This window comes from Rhinoderma darwinii, unplaced genomic scaffold (genome assembly GCF_050947455.1).
Source record: "Rhinoderma darwinii isolate aRhiDar2 unplaced genomic scaffold, aRhiDar2.hap1 Scaffold_684, whole genome shotgun sequence".
In the NCBI taxonomy this organism is placed as follows: Eukaryota; Metazoa; Chordata; class Amphibia; order Anura; family Rhinodermatidae; genus Rhinoderma; species Rhinoderma darwinii.
The window spans coordinates 27264-52838 of record NW_027464243.1 but is presented as its reverse complement, the minus strand read 5'-3'; the positions used below and the strand labels follow the sequence as shown (position 1 = coordinate 52838).

At 46.6% G+C, this 25575-nt stretch overlaps 1 protein-coding gene across 1 annotated transcript in view; it reads left to right on the top strand.

The window, feature by feature from the left end:
* The window catches only part of SPAG17 (sperm associated antigen 17), a 158949-nt gene that overhangs the window by 114697 nt on the left and 18677 nt on the right, over positions 1 to 25575 (top strand). The window contains exons 34-40 of the mRNA XM_075849108.1: positions 71 to 184; positions 745 to 799; positions 1247 to 1352; positions 1619 to 1721; positions 5506 to 5635; positions 6090 to 6158; positions 6420 to 6580. Coding sequence (XP_075705223.1) covers positions 71 to 184; positions 745 to 799; positions 1247 to 1352; positions 1619 to 1721; positions 5506 to 5635; positions 6090 to 6158; positions 6420 to 6580 — 738 coding nt within the window. The remainder of the gene's footprint in view (positions 1 to 70; positions 185 to 744; positions 800 to 1246; positions 1353 to 1618; positions 1722 to 5505; positions 5636 to 6089; positions 6159 to 6419; positions 6581 to 25575) is intronic.

The following is a 25575-nucleotide window of genomic DNA, read 5'->3' as shown; positions in this document are numbered from 1 at the left end:
GGGTGACCCCTCCCAGCTGCCGAGTATTACAGGTAGAACTACAAGAACTGTCATCTCCATCTGACAACAGGAATATATAGAGAAGGTTATAAAGACGGAGGAAGCGATGAGAGAAGTGAACATCAAAGACCCCAGAACAGCGGAGGAGAAAGAAGACGCTGCTGACCTGCTCCAGCTGGTCCTGGTGAGGAGAGCTGGCAGCGTGGATGATGGGTGTAGTTGTGTGTGATAGGAGTAGAATGGAGTAACTGGCCCTGATGAGGAGCATCTAGTACAGACTCTGGGGACATAGGGGAATATTGAAGAATATATCAGGGTGACATGGATATAATATGGGTAGAGACGCCTTAAACACTCTGTGCAGAACTTCTCCTCTGAGTAATGTCTGGTCTTGACCTGAGTGGGTGGAGCCTAACATAAGGTTTCTCCCTATTTGGCGGTCTATTATTCCCGGAGTCATGCTCCACCCCCTCAGGTCTTGCACTCGGCATTAGACAGTATATCAGTGTTCCTTTTAGGATGTATTACATTGATATTCACATTCACTGAAAGCAAGCATAGATCTTGAAAATGGCGAAGAATTGAAACATTTTGTAACTTTTCCTTATAGAATGATAACATTTTATTCACATAACGCTGGGCGAGTCCTGTAGGAACGGCGCTCACCCACACGAGGGCAGGGGCAGTTTTCTTGTTAGATTTGTGCAGATTGTGAGTCGTGATCGCCTTGTGCTCCTCCCACAGTCCCTGAGCGACACCCAGGAACCGCCTCCATCCTCCAGTTTGGGCCGGATCACAGGTAACAGACACAAATCACAGGGCACCCTAACCCTCCGCCTCCAGTGTAAGGGGGAGAGTAAAGACGAGAGTCCAAAAACCGGACATGAGGGCGCCGATCAACATCACACGGTGCCACAGCGAGAGCCCCCCACCCCACCATAAAGAGGGGGAGAGGATTTTTTTTAACAGGTCTCCCGATGGGGAGTTACTTGTGAGGGTCCGGCAGTTATCCCCACCCCCCCCAATCACCGGGGAAACTTGCTGTAAATTACTGTGGGGAATAATGGGGTGTGAAAAACAGGAACCCCATCCCCCATGACATCCTACAACCCCTCAGACATGGCTTCTCCTTGCGCTGCGCCACTACACGACCCAATCACTCGGTGGTGCCGCTGGTTTAACCCTTCATAGACCTGAAGTAAACAGAGCACATTATACGTTTACATTGCCCGTGTCTTATTCCCAGCAGACAACATCGCCAATCTGTATGAAAACGCCGTCTCTCCATCACCTCCGCCTCCCCCACCCATGGCCAAGCCGCAGCGAAGTGTCCAAGACTGGGACAAGCTCAGGTAAAGAGCAAAAACGACAATTGTTACGCCCTCAGGCAGCTTTATACTGTGTTTATGTGGCTGAGCAGTGGAAATACTGTTCATTATTTACATCAGAAAAGTGGTGGACGGAACCCGAGGAGGAGCGCGGCGGTCACATGTCCTCTAACGTGTCCTATAAGCGCACAAATCCCCAGACAATGCGTCAAAGTCGTATGAAGGTGCAAACTAAATGCTGAGATACAAGCAGAAGATTCACTGACCGGTGGCACTTCTTATACCCGCAGACTGGAGGTCCAAGAGCAGAAAGACCAACTGGCAGCGATGAGAAGCCACAACATCCCCCCGTATTTCCAGTCTGAGCTCGGTGTAGAGTTCCTCCAGAAACAGGTAGAACCCCAACCCCACTGTCAGCAACAATCAGAAGTACAAAGACTGGGGGTTCTGACCCCAAACACCTTCCTTATGGCTGTCACACCTCTATAATGGCTGTCACACCTGTATAATGGTTGTCACACCTGTCTTATCACTGGCTCACCTGTATAATGGCTGTCACACCTGTATAATGGCTGTCACACCTGTATAATGGTTGTCACACCTGTCTTATCACTGGCTCACCTGTATAATGGCTGTCACACCTGTATAATGGTTGTCACACTTGTTTTATCACTGGCTCACCTGTATAATGGCTGTCACACCTGTATAATGGCTGTCACACCTCTATAATGGTTGTCACACCTGTCTAATAATCGTCTCACCTGTATAATGGCTGTCACACCTGTATAATCACTGCCTCACCTGTATAATGGTTGTCACACCTGTCTTATCACTGGCTCACCTGTATAATGGCTGTCACACCTGTATAATGGCTGTCACACCTGTATAATGGTTGTCACACCTGTTTTATCACTGGCTCACCTGTATAATGGCTGTCACACCTGTCTTATGGCTGTCACACCTCTATAATGGTTGTCACACCTGTCTAATAATCGTCTCACCTGTATAATGGCTGTCACACCTGTATAATCACTGCCTCACCTGTATAATGGTTGTCACACCTGTCTTATGGCTGTCACACCTCTATAATGGTTGTCACACTTGTCTTATCACTGTCTCACCTGTATAATGGTTGTCACACCTGTCCTATCATTGTCACACCTGTATAATGATTGTCACACCTGTCTTATGGCTGTCACACCTGCCTTATCACTGTCTCACCTGTATAATGGTTGTCACACCTGTCCTATCACTGTCACACCTGTCTTATCAATGTCACACCTGTATAATGGTTGCAACACCTGTCTTATGGCTGTCACACCTGTCTTATCACTGCCTCACCTGTATAATGGTTGTCACACCTGTCTTATCAATGTCACACCTGTATAATGGTTGCAACACCTGTCTTATGGCTGTCACACCTGTTTTATCACTGTCTCACCTGTATAATGGTTGTCACACCTGTCTTATCAATGTCACACCTGTGTAATTATTGTCACACCTGTCTTATCACTGTCTCACCTGTATAATGGTTGTCACACTTGTCCTATCACTGTCCCACCTGTATAATGATTGTCACACCTGTCTTATGGCTGTCACACCTGTATAATGGTTGTCACACCTGTCTGATCACTGTCCCACCTGTATAATGGTTGTCCCACCTGTCTGATCACTGTCCCACCTGTCTTATCACTGTCTCACCTGTATAATGGTTGTCCCACCTGTATTACCACCGTCACACCTTTCTTATGGCTGTCACACCTGTCTTATCACTGTCTCACTTGTATAACGGTTGTCACACCTGTCTTATGGCTGTCACACCTGTCTTATCACTGTCTCACCTGTATAACGGTTGTCACACCTGTCTTATGGCTGTCACACCTGCATAATGGTTGTCAAACTTGTCCTATCATTGTCTCACCTGTATAATTGTTGTCACACCTGTCTTATCAATGACACACCTGTATAATGGTTGTCACACATGTCCTTTCACTGTCACACCTGTCTTATCACTGTCACACCTGTATAATGGTTGTCACACCTGTCTTATCACTGTCACACCTGTATAATGGTTGTCACACCTGTCTTATCACTGTCTCACCTGTCTTATCAGTCACACCTGTCTTATCACTGTCACACCTGTCTTATGGCTGTCACACCTGTCTTATCACTGTCTCACCTGTATAATGGTTGTCACACCTGTCTTATCACTGTCTCACCTGTATAATGGTTGTCACACCTGTCTTATCACTGTCACACCTGTATAATGGTTGTCACACCTGTCTTATCACTGTCACACCTGTATAATGGTTGTCACACCTGTCTTATCACTGTCTCACCTGTATTATCAGTCACACCTGTCTTATCACTGTCACACCTGTCTTATGGCTGTCACACCTGTCTTATCACTGTCTCACCTGTATAATGGTTGTCACACCTGTCTTATCACTGTCACACCTGTCTTATGGCTGTCACACCTGTCTTATCACTGTCTCACCTGTATAATGGTTGTCACACCTGTCTTATCACTGTCACACCTGTATAATGGTTGTCACACCTGTCTTATCACTGTCTCACCTGTCTTATCAGTCACACCTGTCTTATCACTGTCACACCTGTCTTATGGCTGTCACACCTGTCTTATCACTGTCTCACCTGTATAATGGTTGTCACACCTGTCTTATCACTGTCACACCTGTATAATGGTTGTCACACCTGTCCTATCGCTGTCTCACCTGTATAATGGTTGTCACACTAGTCCTATCACTGTCACACCTGTATAATGGTTGTCACACCTGTATAATGGTTGTCACACCTGTCTTATGGTTGTCACACCTGTCTTATGGCTGTGACACCTGTCTTATGGCTGTGACACCTGTCTTATGGCTGTCACACCTGTCTTATGGCTGTCACACCTGTCTAATGGCTGTCACACCTGTCTAATGGCTGTCACACCTGTCTTATGGCTGTCACACCTGTCTTAACACTGTCTCACCTATATAACGGTTGTCACACTTGTATAATGGTTGTCACACCTGTCTTATGGCTGTCACACCTGTCTTATCACTGTCGCCTGTATAATGGTTGTCCCACCTGTCTTATGGCTGTCACACCTGCATAATGATTGTCAAACTTGTCGAATCATTGTCTCACCTGTATAATGGTTGTCATACCTGTCTTATCAATGACACACCTGTATAATGGTTGTCACACCTGTCTTATGACTATCACACCTGTCTTATCACTGCCTCACCTGTATAATGGTTGTCACACCTGTCTTATGACTGTCGCACCTTCATAATGGTTGTCACACTTTTGGTATCATTGTCTTACCTGTATAATGGTTGTCACACATGTCCTTTCACTGTCACACCTGTATAATGGTTGTCACACCTGTCTTATGGCTGTCACACCTGTCTGATCACTGTCACACCTGTCTTATGGCTGTCACACCTGTCTGATCACTGTCACACCTGTCTATGGCTGTCACACCTGTATAATGGTTATCACACCTGGCCTATCACTGTCTCACCTGTATAATGCTTGTCACACCTACCTTGTACCTGTCTCATGGCTGTCTCACCTACCTTGTACCTGTCTCATGGCTGTCTCACCTACCTTGTACCTGTCTCATGGCTGTCTCACCTGCCTTGTACCTGTCTCATGGCTGTCTCACCTACCTTGTACCTGTCTCATGGCTGTCTCACCTGCCTTGTACCTGTCTCATGGCTGTCTCACCTGCCTTGTACCTGTCTCATGGCTGTCTCACCTGCCTTGTACCTGTCTCATGGCTGTCTCACCTACCTTGTACCTGTCTCATGGCTGTCTCACCTGCCTTGTACCTGTCTCATGGCTGTCTCACCTGCCTTGTACCTGTCTCATGGCTGTCTCACCTGCCTTGTACCTGTCTCATGGCTGTCTCACCTACCTTGGACCTGTCTCATGGCTGTCTCACCTGCCTTGTACCTGTCTCATGGCTGTCTCACCTACCATGTACCTGTCTCATGGCTGTCTCACCTGCCTTGTACCTGTCTCATGGCTGTCTCACCTGCCTTGTACCTGTCTCATGGCTGTCTCACCTGCCTTGTACCTGTCTCCTGGCTGTCTCTCCTACCTTGACCTGTGACAATTATAAGGCATAGTCTGAGGAGTCCTTGGACTGATTCTCTCTCCTCAGGCTCCGGACTTGGACCTTCTCTCTCAGCAGCTGCCGCCGTTCTCCAGACCCCGGGACGAGGCCCAGGAGGAGGAGGAGGACGAGGAGGAGGAGGAGGACCTGGCCTTCAGCATCGAGGACCGGCAATCAGGTGCCTGGAGATCTTCTTATGTCTAGAATTCACAGTATTAACCGTTCCCTGTACCCAGAACACGGCTGTGATGTCATAGGGGGAGCAATGATGTCATCACCATCCAGCTTGGCATTACCAGAACCCACTCTACCTGGACCAAGCTGTCGATGAGGTGCAGGGCATACGTTATAGGAGACCCCTGCCCATAATGTACCAGCTGCAGTCCAAACACTTGTAAATACTCTGCTGTGTTGCATTGTGGTAGATGTAGGTTTACCTGCAGAGTACATGCTGTGACCACACACTGAACAAGCAGGGACTGCAGTGAGGGAAGTAGATCAGCCAGACAGAAATAACAGGCAGAATCAACAGAATTGTCCACGCAGCTTTAGATGTGACTGGAGTATAAAATGTGATGGATCTCATAGGGTGAGGATGACGGGGCGTTTATAACCGTCTCCCTGTTCTGCAGGCTGCCGGGTTGACAGCGACACGACGCCAGCTCACTCCGAGTCCTCCGGGGGGTCACCGCAGCGGTCAGGTAAGGCAGTGCCCCCACAACTTTATATGATGCTGCACATAGAATGTAACATGGTGGTACGACCTCAGAGGGGAGGGGGAGGGGTGGCAGCAAGTTCTGGCCCCCAAGTGGTGGGGTTCATGAAGTTAGGACCCCCCTCTATTCTATGTGACAGGGCGGTTCAGAGAGGAGCGGGACACGACGACCCTGTGACATCTGTCGGTGCCCTTATAACGGACTCTGTGCCCACCGTAGTATTATAACATCCTGGTATTTCTGCAGTGGGTGAGGACTACAGGCGTCCCGGAATAATCCCAGCTCGCAGGTATCAGCCACTGAGTCACAGCCTGGACGTAGATGTCACCGGACAGCCCCGAAAAGAGAGGGTGAAGCTGCCCCCATCCATCCTCAGCGGAAAACCGGCATCTGTGCCCAACACCAAGGTACCCGCCCCGCCTGGCACAAGTCTATACACTGCAAATATACCCCCCCGGTGTATATATACCAAATATCTGTCATCCCCAGTGTTATGGAGACATCTGTGGGTGATACACTGTTATGGGGGCATCTGTGGGTGATACACTGTTATGGGGACATCTGTGGGTGATACACTGTTATGGGGACATCTGTGGGTGATACACTGTTATGGAGACATCTGTGGGTGATACACTGTTATGGGGACATCTGTGGGTGATACACTGTTATGGGGGCATCTGTGGGTGATACACTGTTATGGGGACATCTGTGGGTGATACACTGTTATGGGGACATCTGTGGAGGATACACTGTTATGGGGACATCTGTGGGTGATACACTGTTATGAGGACATCTGTGGATGATACACTGTTATGGGGACATCTGTGGAGGATACACTGTTATGGGGACATCTGTGGGTGATACACTGTTATGGGGACATCTGTGGGTGATACACTGTTATGAGGACATCTGTGGGTGATACACTGTTATGGGGACATCTGTGGGTGATACACTGTTATGGGGACATCTGTGGATGATACACTGTTATGGGGACATCTGTGGGTGATACACTGTTATGGGGACATCTGTGGATGATACACTGTTATGAGGACATCTGTGGGTGATACACTGTTATGGGGACATCTGTGGGTGATACACTGTTATGGGGACATCTGTGGGTGATACACTGTTATGAGGACATCTGTGGGTGATACACTGTTATGGAGACATCTGTGGGTGATACACTGTTATGGGGACATCTGTGGATGATACACTGTTATGAGGACATCTGTGGGTGATACACTGTTATGGGGACATCTGTGGGTGATACACTGTTATGGGGACATCTGTGGATGATACACTGTTATGGGGACATCTGTGGGTGATACACTGTTATGAGGACATCTGTGGGTGATACACTGTTATGGGGACATCTGTGGGTGATACACTGTTATGAGGACATCTGTGGGTGATACACTGTTATGGGGACATCTGTGGGTGATACACTGTTATGGAGACATCTGTGGGTGATACACTGTTATGAGGACATCTGTGGAGGATACACTGTTATGAGGACATCTGTGGGTGATACACTGTTATGGAGACATCTGTGGGTGATACACTGTTATGGGGACATCTGTGGGTGATACACTGTTATGGAGACATCTGTGGGTGATACACTGTTATGAGGACATCTGTGGGTGATACACTGTTATGAGGACATCTGTGGGTGATACACTGTTATGAGGACATCTGTGGGTGATACACTGTTATGAGGACATCTGTGGAGGATACACTGTTATGGGGACATCTGTGGAGGATACACTGTTATGGAGACATCTGTGGGTGATACACTGTTATGAGGACATCTGTGGGTGATACACTGTTATGAGGACATCTGTGGGTGATACACTGTTATGGGGGCATCTGTGGGCGATACACTGTTATGGAGACATCTGTGGATGATACACTGTTATGAGGACATCTGTGGATGATACACTGTTATGGGGACATCTGTGGGTGATACACTGTTATGAGGACATCTGTGGATGATACACTGTTATGGGGACATCTGTGGGTGATACACTGTTATGGGGACATCTGTGGAGGATACACTGTTATGGGGACATCTGTGGAGGATACACTGTTATGAGGACATCTGTGGATGATACACTGTTATGGGGACATCTGTGGGCGATACACTGTTATGGGGACATCTGTGGGCGATACACTGTTATGGGGACATCTGTGGATGATACACTGTTATGGGGACATCTGTGGGTGATACACTGTTATGGGGACATCTGTGGACGATACACTGTTATGGGGACATCTGTGGGTGATACACTGTTATGGGGACATCTGTGGATGATACACTGTTATGGAGACATCTGTGGATGATACACTGTTATGGGGACATCTGTGGGTGATACACTGTTATGGGGACATCTGTGGATGATACACTGTTATGGGGACATCTGTGGGTGATACACTGTTATGAGGACATCTGTGGGTGATACACTGTTATGGGGACATCTGTGGGTGATACACTGTTATGGGGACATCTGTGGAGGATACACTGTTATGAAGACATCTGTGGGTGATACACTGTTATGGGGACATCTGTGGGTGATACACTGTTATGAGGACATCTGTGGATGATACACTGTTATGGGGACATCTGTGGGTGATACACTGTTATGGGGACATCTGTGGATGATACACTGTTATGAGGACATCTGTGGATGATACACTGTTATGAGGACATCTGTGGGTGATACACTGTTATGGGGACATCTGTGGGTGATACACTGTTATGGGGACATCTGGGGGTGATACACTGTTATGGGGACATCTGTGGGTGATACACTGTTATGGGGACATCTGGGGGTGATACACTGTTATGGGGACATCTGTGGGTGATACACTGTTATGAGGACATCTGTGGATGATACACTGTTATGAGGACATCTGTGGGTGATACACTGTTATGGGGACATCTGTGGGTGATACACTGTTATGGGGACATCTGGGGGTGATACACTGTTATGGGGACATCTGTGGATGATACACTGTTATGGGGACATCTGTGGATGAGACACTGTTATGAGGACATCTGTGGGTGATACACTGTTATGAGGACATCTGTGGGTGATACACTGTTATGAGGACATCTGTGGGTGATACACTGTTATGGGGACATCTGTGGATGATACACTGTTATGAGGACATCTGTGGATGATACACTGTTATGGGGACATCTGTGGGTGATACACTGTTATGGGGACATCTGTGGGTGATACACTGTTATGAGGACATCTGTGGATGATACACTGTTATGGAGACATCTATGGATGATACACTGTTATGAGGACATCTGTGGATGATACACTGTTATGGGGACATCTGTGGGTGATACACTGTTATGGAGACATCTGTGGATGATACACTGTTATGGAGACATCTGTGGATGATACACTGTTATGGGGACATCTGTGGGTGATACACTGTTATGGAGACATCTGTGGGTGATACACTGTTATGGGGACATCTGTGGGTGATACATTGTTATGAGGACATCTGTGGGTGATACATTGTTATGGGGACATCTGTGGATGATACACTGTTATGGAGACATCTGTGGATGATACATTGTTATGGAGACATCTGTGGATGATACATTGTTATGGGGACATCTGTGGGTGATACACTGTTATGGAGACATCTGTGGATGATACACTGTTATGGGGACATCTGTGGGTGATACACTGTTATGAGGACATCTGTGGATGATACACTGTTATGGGGACATCTGTGGGTGATACACTGTTATGGGGACATCTGTGGGTGATACACTGTTATGGAGACATCTGTGGGTGATACACTGTTATGGGGACATCTGTGGATGATACACTGTTATGGAGACATCTGTGGGTGATACACTGTTATGGGGACATCTGTGGGTGATACACTGTTATGGGGACATCTGTGGGTGATACACTGTTATGGGGACATCTGTGGGTGATACACTGTTATGGAGGCATCTGTGGGTGATACACTGTTATGGGGACATCTGTGGATGATACACTGTTATGGGGGCATCTGTGGGTGATACACTGTTATGGGGACATCTGTGGGTGATACACTGTTATGGAGGCATCTGTGGGTGATACACTGTTATGAGGACATCTGTGGATGATACATTGTTATGGGGACATCTGTGGGTGATACACTGTTATGGGGACATCTGTGGATGATACACTGTTATGGGGACATCTGTGGGTGATACACTGTTATGGGGACATCTGTGGATGATACACTGTTATGGGGACATCTGTGGGTGATACACTGTTATGGAGGCATCTGTGGGTGATACACTGTTATGAGGACATCTGTGGGTGATACACGGTTATGAGGACATCTGTGGGTGATACACTGTTATGGGGACATCTGTGGGTGATACACTGTTATGAGGACATCTGTGGGTGATACACGGTTATGAGGACATCTGTGGGTGATACACTGTTATGGGGACATCTGTGGGTGATACACTGTTATGAGGACATCTGTGGATGATACATTGTTATGGGGACATCTGTGGGCGATACACTGTTATGGAGACATCTGTGGGTGATACACTGTTATGAGGACATCTGTGGATGATACACTGTTATGGGGACATCTGTGGGTGATACACTGTTATGAGGACATCTGTGGATGATACATTGTTATGGGGACATCTGTGGGCGATACACTGTTATGGAGACATCTGTGGGTGATACACTGTTATGGGGACATCTGTGGAGGATACACTGCTATGAGGACATCTGTGGATGATACACTGTTATGGGGACATCTGTGGGTGATACACTGTTATGGGGACATCTGTGGGTGATACACTGTTATGGGGACATCTGTGGATGATACACTGTTATGGGGACATCTGTGGGTGATACACTGTTATGGGGACATCTGTGGGTGATACGCTGTTATGGGGACATCTGTGGGTGATACACTGTTATGGGGACATCTGTGGGTGATACACTGTTATGGAGGCATCTGTGGGTGATACACTGTTATGAGGACATCTGTGGATGATACATTGTTATGGGGACATCTGTGGGCGATACACTGTTATGGAGACATCTGTGGGTGATACACTGTTATGAGGACATCTGTGGATGATACACTGTTATGAGGACATCTGTGGATGATACACTGTTATGAGGACATCTGTGGGTGATACACTGTTATGGGGACATCTGTGGGTGATACACTGTTATGGAGACATCTGTGGGTGATACACTGTTATGGGGACATCTGTGGATGATACACTGTTATGGGGACATCTGTGGATGATACACTGTTATGGGGACATCTGTGGATGATACACTGTTATGGAGACATCTGTGGGTGATACACTGTTATGAGGACATCTGTGGGTGATACACTGTTATGGGGACATCTGTGGGTGATACACTGTTATGGGGACATCTGTGGGTGATACACTGTTATGGGAACATCTGTGGGTGATACATTGTTATGAGGACATCTGTGGGTGATACACTGTTATGGGGACATCTGTGGGTGATACACTGTTATGGAGACATCTGTGGGTGATACACTGTTATGGAGACATCTGTGGGTGATACACTGTTATGGGGACATCTGTGGAGGATACACTGTTATGGGGACATCTGTGGATGATACACTGTTATGGGGACATCTGTGGGTGATACACTGTTATGGGGACATCTGTGGGTGATACACTGTTATGAGGACATCTGTGGATGATACACTGTTATGGGGACATCTGTGGGTGATACACTGTTATGAGGACATCTGTGGGTGATACACTGTTATGAGGACATCTGTGGGTGATACACTGTTATGGGGCATCTGTGGGTGATACACTGTTATGGGGACATCTGTGGGTGATACACTGTTATGGGGACATCTGTGGGTGATACACTGTTATGGGGACATCTGTGGATGATACACTGTTATGAGGACATCTGTGGGTGATACACTGTTATGGGGACATCTGTGGATGATACACTGTTATGAGGACATCTGTGGATGATACACTGTTATGGGGACATCTGTGGGTGATACATTGTTATGGGGACATCTGTGGGTGATACACTGTTATGAGGACATCTGTGGGTGATACACTGTTATGGGGACATCTGTGGGTGATACACTGTTATGGGGACATCTGTGGATGATACACTGTTATGAGGACATCTGTGGATGATACATTGTTATGGGGACATCTGTGGGCGATACACTGTTATGGGGACATCTGTGGGTGATACACTGTTATGGGAACATCTGTGGGCGATACACTGTTATGAGGACATCTGTGGAGGATACACTGTTATGGGAACATCTGTGGGTGATACACTGTTATGGGGACATCTGTGGGTGATACACTGTTATGGGGACATCTGTGGAGGATACACTGTTATGAGGACATCTGTGGGTGATACACTGTTATGAGGACATCTGTGGGCGATACACTGTTATGGAGACATCTGTGGGTGATACACTGTTATGGGGACATCTGTGGGTGATACACTGTTATGGGGACATCTGTGGGTGATACATTGTTATGAGGACATCTGTGGGTGATACACTGTTATGGGAACATCTGTGGGCGATACACTGTTATGAGGACATCTGTGGAGGATACACTGTTATGGGGACATCTGTGGATGATACACTGTTATGGAGACATCTGTGGGTGATACACTGTTATGAGGACATCTGTGGAGGATACACTGTTATGGGGACATCTGTGGGTGATACACTGTTATGAGGACATCTGTGGGTGATACACTGTTATGGGAACATCTGTGGGCGATACACTGTTATGGGGACATCTGTGGGTGATACACTGTTATGGGGACATCTGTGGAGGATACACTGTTATGAGGACATCTGTGGATGATGCACTGTTATGGGGACATCTGTGGATGATGCACTGTTATGGAGACATCTGTGGGTGATACACTGTTATGGGGACATCTGTGGAGGATACACTGTTATGGGGACATCTGTGGATGATACACTGTTATGGAGACATCTGTGGGTGATACACTGTTATGGAGAGATCTGTGGGTGATACACTGTTATGGAGACATCTGTGGGTGATACACTGTTATGGAGACATCTGTGGGTGATACACTGTTATGGGGACATCTGTGGGTGATACACTGTTATGGGGACATCTGTGGGTGATACACTGTTATGGGGACATCTGTGGAGGATACACTGTTATGAGGACATCTGTGGATGATGCACTGTTATGGGGACATCTGTGGATGATGCACTGTTATGGAGACATCTGTGGGTGATACACTGTTATGGGGACATCTGTGGAGGATACACTGTTATGAGGACATCTGTGGGTGATACACTGTTATGAGGACATCTGTGGGTGATACACTGTTATGGGGACATCTGTGGGTGATACACTGTTATGGGGACATCTGTGGGTGATACACTGTTATGAGGACATCTGTGGGTGATACACTGTTATGGGGACATCTGTGGGTGATACACTGTTATGGGAACATCTGTGGGTGATACACTGTTATGAGGACATCTGTGGGTGATACACTGTTATGGGGACATCTGTGGGTGATACACTGTTATGGGAACATCTGTGGGCGATACACTGTTATGAGGACATCTGTGGAGGATACACTGTTATGGAGACATCTGTGGGTGATACACTGTTATGAGGACATCTGTGGGTGATACACTGTTATGGGGACATCTGTGGGTGATACACTGTTATGGGAACATCTGTGGGCGATACACTGTTATGAGGACATCTGTGGGTGATACACTGTTATGGGGACATCTGTGGGTGATACACTGTTATGGGGACATCTGTGGATGATACATTGTTATGGGGACATCTGTGGGCGATACACTGTTATGGAGACATCTGTGGGTGATACACTGTTATGAGGACATCTGTGGATGATACACTGTTATGGGGACATCTGTGGGTGATACACTGTTATGGGGACATCTGTGGATGATACACTGTTATGAGGACATCTGTGGATGATACATTGTTATGGGGACATCTGTGGGCGATACACTGTTATGGAGACATCTGTGGGTGATACACTGTTATGGGGACATCTGTGGGTGATACACTGTTATGGGGACATCTGTGGGTGATACACTGCTATGAGGACATCTGTGGATGATACACTGTTATGGGGACATCTGTGGGTGATACACTGTTATGGGGACATCTGTGGATGATACACTGTTATGGGGACATCTGTGGGTGATACACTGTTATGGAGGCATCTGTGGGTGATACACTGTTATGAGGACATCTGTGGATGATACATTGTTATGGGGACATCTGTGGGCGATACACTGTTATGGAGACATCTGTGGGTGATACACTGTTATGAGGACATCTGTGGATGATACACTGTTATGAGGACATCTGTGGATGATACACTGTTATGAGGACATCTGTGGGTGATACACTGTTATGGGGACATCTGTGGGTGATACACTGTTATGGAGACATCTGTGGGTGATACACTGTTATGGGGACATCTGTGGATGATACACTGTTATGGGGACATCTGTGGATGATACACTGTTATGGGGACATCTGTGGATGATGCACTGTTATGGAGACATCTGTGGGTGATACACTGTTATGGGACATCTGTGGAGGATACACTGTTATGGGGACATCTGTGGATGATACACTGTTATGGGGACATCTGTGGGTGATACACTGTTATGGGGACATCTGTGGGTGATACACTGTTATGAGGACATCTGTGGATGATACATTGTTATGGGGACATCTGTGGATGATACACTGTTATGGGGACATCTGTGGATGATACACTGTTATGGGGACATCTGTGGATGATACACTGTTATGGGGACATCTGTGGGTGATACACTGTTATGGGGACATCTGTGGGTGATACACTGTTATGAGGACATCTGTGGGTGATACACTGTTATGGGGACATCTGTGGGTGATACACTGTTATGGGGACATCTGTGGGTGATACACTGTTATGAGGACATCTGTGGGTGATACACTGTTATGAGGACATCTGTGGGTGATACACTGTTATGGGGCATCTGTGGGTGATACACTGTTATGGGGACATCTGTGGGTGATACACTGTTATGGGGACATCTGTGGGTGATACACTGTTATGGGGACATCTGTGGATGATACACTGTTATGAGGACATCTGTGGGTGATACACTGTTATGGGGACATCTGTGGATGATACACTGTTATGAGGACATCTGTGGATGATACACTGTTATGGGGACATCTGTGGGTGATACACTGTTATGGGGACATCTGTGGGTGATACACTGTTATGGGAACATCTGTGGGCGATACACTGTTATGAGGACATCTGTGGATGATACACTGTTATGGGGACATCTGTGGATGATACACTGTTATGGGGACATCTGTGGAGGATACACTGTTATGAGGACATCTGTGGATGATACACTGTTATGAGGACATCTGTGGGTGATACACTGTTATGAGGACATCTGTGGATGATACACTGTTATGGAGACATCTGTGGAGGATACACTGTTATGGGGACATCTGTGGGTGATACACTGTTATGGGGACATCTGTGGGTGATACACTGTTATGGGAACATCTGTGGGCGATACACTGTTATGAGGACATCTGTGGAGGATACACTGTTATGGGGACATCTGTGGATGATACACTGTTATGAGGACATCTGTGGGTGATACACTGTTATGAGGACATCTGTGGATGATACACTGTTATGGAGACATCTGTGGAGGATACACTGTTATGGGGACATCTGTGGGTGATACACTGTTATGGGGACATCTGTGGGTGATACACTGTTATGGGAACATCTGTGGGCGATACACTGTTATGAGGACATCTGTGGAGGATACACTGTTATGGGGACATCTGTGGATGATACACTGTTATGGAGACATCTGTGGGTGATACACTGTTATGGAGAGATCTGTGGGTGATACACTGTTATGGAGACATCTGTGGGTGATACACTGTTATGGGGACATCTGTGGAGGATACACTGTTATGGGGACATCTGTGGGTGATACACTGTTATGAGGACATCTGTGGGTGATACACTGTTATGGGGACATCTGTGGGTGATACACTGTTATGGGGACATCTGTGGGTGATACACTGTTATGGAGACATCTGTGGGTGATACACTGTTATGGGAACATCTGTGGGTGATACACTGTTATGGGGACATCTGTGGGTGATACACTGTTATGGGGACATCTGTGGGTGATACACTGTTATGGGGACATCTGTGGGTGATACACTGTTATGGGGACATCTGTGGGTGATACACTGTTATGGGGACATCTGTGGGTGATACACTGTTATGGAGACATCTGTGGATGATACACTGTTATGGGGACATCTGTGGATGATACACTGTTATGGAGACATCTGTGGAGGATACACTGTTATGGAGACATCTGTGGATGATACACTGTTATGAGGACATCTGTGGATGATGCACTGTTATGGGGACATCTGTGGATGATGCACTGTTATGGAGACATCTGTGGGTGATACACTGTTATGGGGACATCTGTGGAGGATACACTGTTATGAGGACATCTGTGGGTGATACACTGTTATGAGGACATCTGTGGGTGATACACTGTTATGGGGACATCTGTGGGTGATACACTGTTATGGGGACATCTGTGGGTGATACACTGTTATGGGGACATCTGTGGATGATACACTGTTATGGGGACATCTGTGGGTGATACACTGTTATGGAGGCATCTGTGGGTGATACACTGTTATGAGGACATCTGTGGATGATACATTGTTATGGGGACATCTGTGGAGGATACACTGTTATGGGGACATCTGTGGGTGATACACTGTTATGGGGACATCTGTGGGTGATACACTGTTATGGAGACATCTGTGGGTGATACATTGTTATGGGGACATCTGTGGATGATACACTGTTATGAGGACATCTGTGGATGATACATTGTTATGGGGACATCTGTGGGCGATACACTGTTATGGGGACATCTGTGGGTGATACACTGTTATGAGGACATCTGTGGGTGATACACTGTTATGGAGACATCTGTGGGTGATACACTGTTATGAGGACATCTGTGGGTGATACACTGTTATGGGGACATCTGTGGATGATACACTGCTATGAGGACATCTGTGGATGATACACTGTTATGGGGACATCTGTGGGTGATACACTGTTATGGGGACATCTGTGGATGATACACTGTTATGGGGACATCTGTGGGTGATACACTGTTATGGAGGCATCTGTGGGTGATACACTGTTATGGGGACATCTGTGGATGATACACTGTTATGAGGACATCTGTGGATGATACATTGTTATGGGGACATCTGTGGGCGATACACTGTTATGGAGACATCTGTGGGTGATACACTGTTATGAGGACATCTGTGGATGATACACTGTTATGAGGACATCTGTGGATGATACACTGTTATGAGGACATCTGTGGGTGATACACTGTTATGGGGACATCTGTGGGTGATACACTGTTATGGAGACATCTGTGGGTGATACACTGTTATGGGGACATCTGTGGATGATACACTGTTATGGGGACATCTGTGGATGATACACTGTTATGGGGACATCTGTGGATGATGCACTGTTATGGAGACATCTGTGGGTGATACACTGTTATGGGGACATCTGTGGAGGATACACTGTTATGGGGACATCTGTGGATGATACACTGTTATGGGGACATCTGTGGGTGATACACTGTTATGGGGACATCTGTGGGTGATACACTGTTATGAGGACATCTGTGGATGATACACTGTTATGGGGACATCTGTGGGTGATACACTGTTATGAGGACATCTGTGGGTGATACACTGTTATGAGGACATCTGTGGGTGATACACTGTTATGGGGCATCTGTGGGTGATACACTGTTATGGGGACATCTGTGGGTGATACACTGTTATGGGGACATCTGTGGGTGATACACTGTTATGGGGACATCTGTGGATGATACACTGTTATGAGGACATCTGTGGGTGATACACTGTTATGGGGACATCTGTGGATGATACACTGTTATGAGGACATCTGTGGATGATACACTGTTATGGGGACATCTGTGGGTGATACACTGTTATGGGGACATCTGTGGGTGATACACTGTTATGGGAACATCTGTGGGCGATACACTGTTATGAGGACATCTGTGGATGATACACTGTTATGGGGACATCTGTGGAGGATACACTGTTATGAGGACATCTGTGGGTGATACACTGTTATGAGGACATCTGTGGATGATACACTGTTATGGAGACATCTGTGGAGGATACACTGTTATGGGGACATCTGTGGGTGATACACTGTTATGGGGACATCTGTGGGTGATACACTGTTATGGGAACATCTGTGGGCGATACACTGTTATGGAGACATCTGTGGAGGATACACTGTTATGGGGACATCTGTGGGTGATACACTGTTATGGAGACATCTGTGGATGATACACTGTTATGGGGACATCTGTGGGTGATACACTGTTATGGGGACATCTGTGGGTGATACACTGTTATGGGGACATCTGTGGGTGATACACTGTTATGGGGACATCTGTGGGTGATACACTGTTATGAGGACATCTGTGGAGGATACACTGTTATGAGGACATCTGTGGAGGATACACTGTTATGAGGACATCTGTGGATGATACACTGTTATGGGGACATCTGTGGGTGATACACTGTTATGAGAACATCTGTGGGCGATACACTGTTATGGGGACATCTGTGGATGATACACTGTTATGGAGACATCTGTGGGTGATACACTGTTATGGAGAGATCTGTGGGTGATACACTGTTATGGAGACATCTGTGGGTGATACACTGTTATGGGGACATCTGTGGGTGATACACTGTTATGGGGACATCTGTGGGTGATACACTGTTATGGGGACATCTGTGGGTGATACACTGTTATGGGGACATCTGTGGGTGATACACTGTTATGGGGACATCTGTGGGTGATACACTGTTATGAGGACATCTGTGGAGGATACACTGTTATGAGGACATCTGTGGAGGATACACTGTTATGAGGACATCTGTGGAGGATACACTGTTATGAGGACATCTGTGGGTGATACACTGTTATGAGGACATCTGTGGAGGATACACTGTTATGAGGACATCTGTGGAGGATACACTGTTATGAGGACATCTGTGGATGATACACTGTTATGGGGACATCTGTGGGTGATACACTGTTATGAGAACATCTGTGGGCGATACACTGTTATGGGGACATCTGTGGATGATACACTGTTATGGAGACATCTGTGGGTGATACACTGTTATGGAGAGATCTGTGGGTGATACACTGTTATGGAGACATCTGTGGGTGATACACTGTTATGGAGACATCTGTGGGTGATACACTGTTATGAGGACATCTGTGGATGATGCACTGTTATGGGGACATCTGTGGGTGATACACTGTTATGGGGACATCTGTGGGTGATACACTGTTATGGGGACATCTGTGGGTGATACACTGTTATGGGGACATCTGTGGGTGATACACTGTTATGGGGACATCTGTGGGTGATACACTGTTATGGAGACATCTGTGGGTGATACACTGTTATGGGGACATCTGTGGAGGATACACTGTTATGAGGACATCTGTGGGTGATACACTGTTATGGGGACATCTGTGGAGGATACACTGTTATGGAGACATCTGTGGGTGATACACTGTTATGGAGACATCTGTGGATGATACACTGTTATGAGGACATCTGTGGGTGATACACTGTTATGGGGACATCTGTGGAGGATACACTGTTATGAGGACATCTGTGGGTGATACACTGTTATGAGGACATCTGTGGGTGATACACTGTTATGGGGACATCTGTGGGTGATACACTGTTATGGGGACATCTGTGGGTGATACACTGTTATGAGGACATCTGTGGGTGATACACTGTTATGGGAACATCTGTGGGTGATACACTGTTATGAGGACATCTGTGGGTGATACACTGTTATGGGGACATCTGTGGATGATACACTGTTATGGGGACATCTGTGGGTGATACACTGTTATGGGGACATCTGTGGGTGATACACTGTTATGGGAACATCTGTGGGCGATACACTGTTATGAGGACATCTGTGGAGGATACACTGTTATGGGGACATCTGTGGAGGATACACTGTTATGGGGACATCTGTGGGTGATACACTGTTATGGGAACATCTGTGGGTGATACACTGTTATGGAGACATCTGTGGGTGATACACTGTTATGGAGACATCTGTGGATGATACACTGTTATGAGGACATCTGTGGAGGATACACTGTTATGGGGACATCTGTGGAGGATACACTGTTATGGAGACATCTGTGGGTGATACACTGTTCTGAGGACATCTGTGGGTGATACACTGTTATGGGAACATCTGTGGGTGATACACTGTTATGGGGACATCTGTGGGTGATACACTGTTATGGGAACATCTGTGGGTGATACACTGTTATGGAGACATCTGTGGGTGATACACTGTTATGGAGACATCTGTGGATGATACACTGTTATGAGGACATCTGTGGGCGATACACTGTTATGGGGACATCTGTGGGTGATACACTGTTATGGGGACATCTGTGGAGGATACACTGTTATGAGGACATCTGTGGGTGATACACTGTTATGGGGACATCTGTGGGTGATACACTGTTATGGAGACATCTGTGGGTGATACACTGTTATGAGGACATCTGTGGGTGATACACTGTTATGGGAACATCTGTGGGCGATACACTGTTATGAGGACATCTGTGGGTGATACACTGTTATGGGGACATCTGTGGGTGATACACTGTTATGGGGACATCTGTGGATGATACATTGTTATGGGGACATCTGTGGGCGATACACTGTTATGGAGACATCTGTGGGTGATACACTGTTATGAGGACATCTGTGGATGATACACTGTTATGGGGACATCTGTGGGTGATACACTGTTATGAGGACATCTGTGGATGATACATTGTTATGGGGACATCTGTGGGCGATACACTGTTATGGAGACATCTGTGGGTGATACACTGTTATGGGGACATCTGTGGGTGATACACTGTTATGGGGACATCTGTGGGTGATACACTGCTATGAGGACATCTGTGGATGATACACTGTTATGGGGACATCTGTGGGTGATACACTGTTATGGGGACATCTGTGGATGATACACTGTTATGGGGACATCTGTGGGTGATACACTGTTATGGAGGCATCTGTGGGTGATACACTGTTATGAGGACATCTGTGGATGATACATTGTTATGGGGACATCTGTGGGCGATACACTGTTATGGAGACATCTGTGGGTGATACACTGTTATGGAGACATCTGTGGGTGATACACTGTTATGGGGACATCTGTGGGTGATACACTGTTATGGGGACATCTGTGGATGATACACTGTTATGGGGACATCTGTGGGTGATACACTGTTATGAGGACATCTGTGGATGATACACTGTTATGGGGACATCTGTGGGTGATACACTGTTATGGGGACATCTGTGGGTGATACACTGTTATGAGGACATCTGTGGGTGATACACTGTTATGGGGACATCTGTGGAGGATACACTGTTATGAGGACATCTGTGGGTGATACACTGTTATGGGGACATCTGTGGGTGATACACTGTTATGGAGACATCTGTGGGTGATACACTGTTATGGGGACATCTGTGGATGATACACTGTTATGGGGACATCTGTGGATGATACACTGTTATGGGGACATCTGTGGATGATGCACTGTTATGGAGACATCTGTGGGTGATACACTGTTATGGGGACATCTGTGGAGGATACACTGTTATGGGGACATCTGTGGATGATACACTGTTATGGGGACATCTGTGGGTGATACACTGTTATGGGGACATCTGTGGGTGATACACTGTTATGAGGACATCTGTGGATGATACACTGTTATGGGGACATCTGTGGGTGATACACTGTTATGAGGACATCTGTGGGTGATACACTGTTATGAGGACATCTGTGGGTGATACACTGTTATGGGGACATCTGTGGGTGATACACTGTTATGGGGACATCTGTGGAGGATACACTGTTATGGGGACATCTGTGGGTGATACACTGTTATGGGGACATCTGTGGGTGATACACTGTTATGGGGACATCTGTGGGTGATACACTGTTATGGGGACATCTGTGGATGATACACTGTTATGGGGACATCTGTGGGTGATACACTGTTATGAGGACATCTGTGGGTGATACACTGTTATGAGGACATCTGTGGGTGATACACTGTTATGGGGACATCTGTGGGTGATACACTGTTATGGGGACATCTGTGGGTGATACACTGTTATAGAGACATCTGTGGGTGATACACTGTTATGGGGCATCTGTGGGTGATACACTGTTATGGGGACATCTGTGGGTGATACACTGTTATGGGGACATCTGTGGGTGATACACTGTTATGGGGACATCTGTGGATGATACACTGTTATGAGGACATCTGTGGATGATACACTGTTATGGGGACATCTGTGGGTGATACACTGTTATGGGGACATCTGTGGATGATACACTGTTATGGGGACATCTGTGGATGATACACTGTTATGGGGGCATCTGTGGGTGATACACTGTTATGGGGACATCTGTGGATGATACACTGTTATGAGGACATCTGTGGATGATACACTGTTATGGGGACATCTGTGGGTGATACACTGTTATGGGGACATCTGTGGGTGATACACTGTTATGGGGACATCTGTGGGTGATACACTGTTATGGGAACATCTGTGGGCGATACACTGTTATGAGGACATCTGTGGATGATACACTGTTATGGGGACATCTGTGGAGGATACACTGTTATGAGGACATCTGTGGGTGATACACTGTTATGAGGACATCTGTGGATGATACACTGTTATGGAGATATCTGTGGAGGATACACTGTTATGGGGACATCTGTGGGTGATACACTGTTATGGGGACATCTGTGGGTGATACACTGTTATGGGAACATCTGTGGGCGATACACTGTTATGAGGACATCTGTGGAGGATACACTGTTATGGGGACATCTGTGGATGATACACTGTTATGGAGACATCTGTGGGTGATACACTGTTATGGAGAGATCTGTGGGTGATACACTGTTATGGAGACATCTGTGGGTGATACACTGTTATGGAGACATCTGTGGGTGATACACTGTTATGAGGACATCTGTGGATGATGCACTGTTATGGGGACATCTGTGGAGGATACACTGTTATGGGGACATCTGTGGGTGATACACTGTTATGGGGACATCTGTGGGTGATACACTGTTATGGAGACATCTGTGGGTGATACACTGTTATGGAGACATCTGTGGATGATACACTGTTATGAGGACATCTGTGGGTGATACACTGTTATGGGGACATCTGTGGGTGATACACTGTTATGGGGACATCTGTGGGTGATACACTGTTATGGGGAGATCTGTGGAGGATACACTGTTATGGGGACATCTGTGGGTGATACATTGTTATGTGGACATCTGTGGATGATACACTGTTATGGGGACATCTGTGGGTGATACACTGTTATGAGGACATCTGTGGGTGATACACTGTTATGAGGACATCTGTGGAGGATACACTGTTATGAGGACATCTGTGGAGGATACACTGTTATGGGGACATCTGTGGATGATACACTGTTATGAGGACATCTGTGGGTGATACACTGTTATGAGGACATCTGTGGAGGATACACTGTTATGAGACATCTGTGGGTGATACACTGTTATGGGGACATCTGTGGGTGATACACTGTTATGGGGACATCTGTGGGTGATACACTGTTATGAGGACATCTGTGGATGATGCACTGTTATGGGGACATCTGTGGGTGATACACTGTTATGAGGACATCTGTGGAGGATACACTGTTATGGGGACATCTGTGGAGGATACACTGTTATGGGGACATCTGTGGGTGATACACTGTTATGGGGACATCTGTGGGTGATACACTGTTATGGAGACATCTGTGGGTGATACACTGTTATGGAGACATCTGTGGATGATACACTGTTATGGGGACATCTGTGGGTGATACACTGTTATGAGGACATCTGTGGATGATGCACTGTTATGGGGACATCTGTGGGTGATACACTGTTATGAGGACATCTGTGGATGATACACTGTTATGAGGACATCTGTGGGTGATACACTGTTATGGGGACATCTGTGGGTGATACACTGTTATGGGGACATCTGTGGGTGATACACTGTTATGGGGACATCTGTGGATGATGCACTGTTATGGAGACATCTGTGGGTGATACACTGTTATGAGGACATCTGTGGGTGATACACTGTTATGAGGACATCTGTGGGTGATACACTGTTATGGGGACATCTGTGGGTGATACACTGTTATGGGGACATCTGTGGGTGATACACTGTTATGAGGACATCTGTGGGTGATACACTGTTATGGGGACATCTGTGGGTGATACACTGTTATGGGAACATCTGTGGGTGATACACTGTTATGAGGACATCTGTGGTTGATACACTGTTATGAGGACATCTGTGGATGATACACTGTTATGGAGACATCTGTGGGTGATACACTGTTATGGAGACATCTGTGGATGATACACTGTTATGGAGACATCTGTGGAGGATACACTGTTATGGGGACATCTGTGGGTGATACACTGTTATGGGAACATCTGTGGGCGATACACTGTTATGGGGACATCTGTGGGTGATACACTGTTATGGAGACATCTGTGGATGATACACTGTTATGGAGACATCTGTGGAGGATACACTGTTATGGAGACATCTGTGGAGGATACACTGTTATGGGGACATCTGTGGGTGATACAATGTTATGGGGACATCTGTGGGTGATACACTGTTATGAGGACATCTGTGGAGGATACACTGTTATGGAGACATCTGTGGGTGATACACTGTTATGAGGACATCTGTGGGTGATACACTGTTATGGGGACATCTGTGGGTGATACACTGTTATGGGAACATCTGTGGGCGATACACTGTTATGAGGACATCTGTGGGTGATACACTGTTATGGGGACATCTGTGGGTGATACACTGTTATGGGGACATCTGTGGATGATACACTGTTATGGGGACATCTGTGGGTGATACACTGTTATGAGGACATCTGTGGGTGATACACTGTTATGGGGACATCTGTGGGTGATACACTGTTATGGGGACATCTGTGGGTGATACACTGTTATGGGGA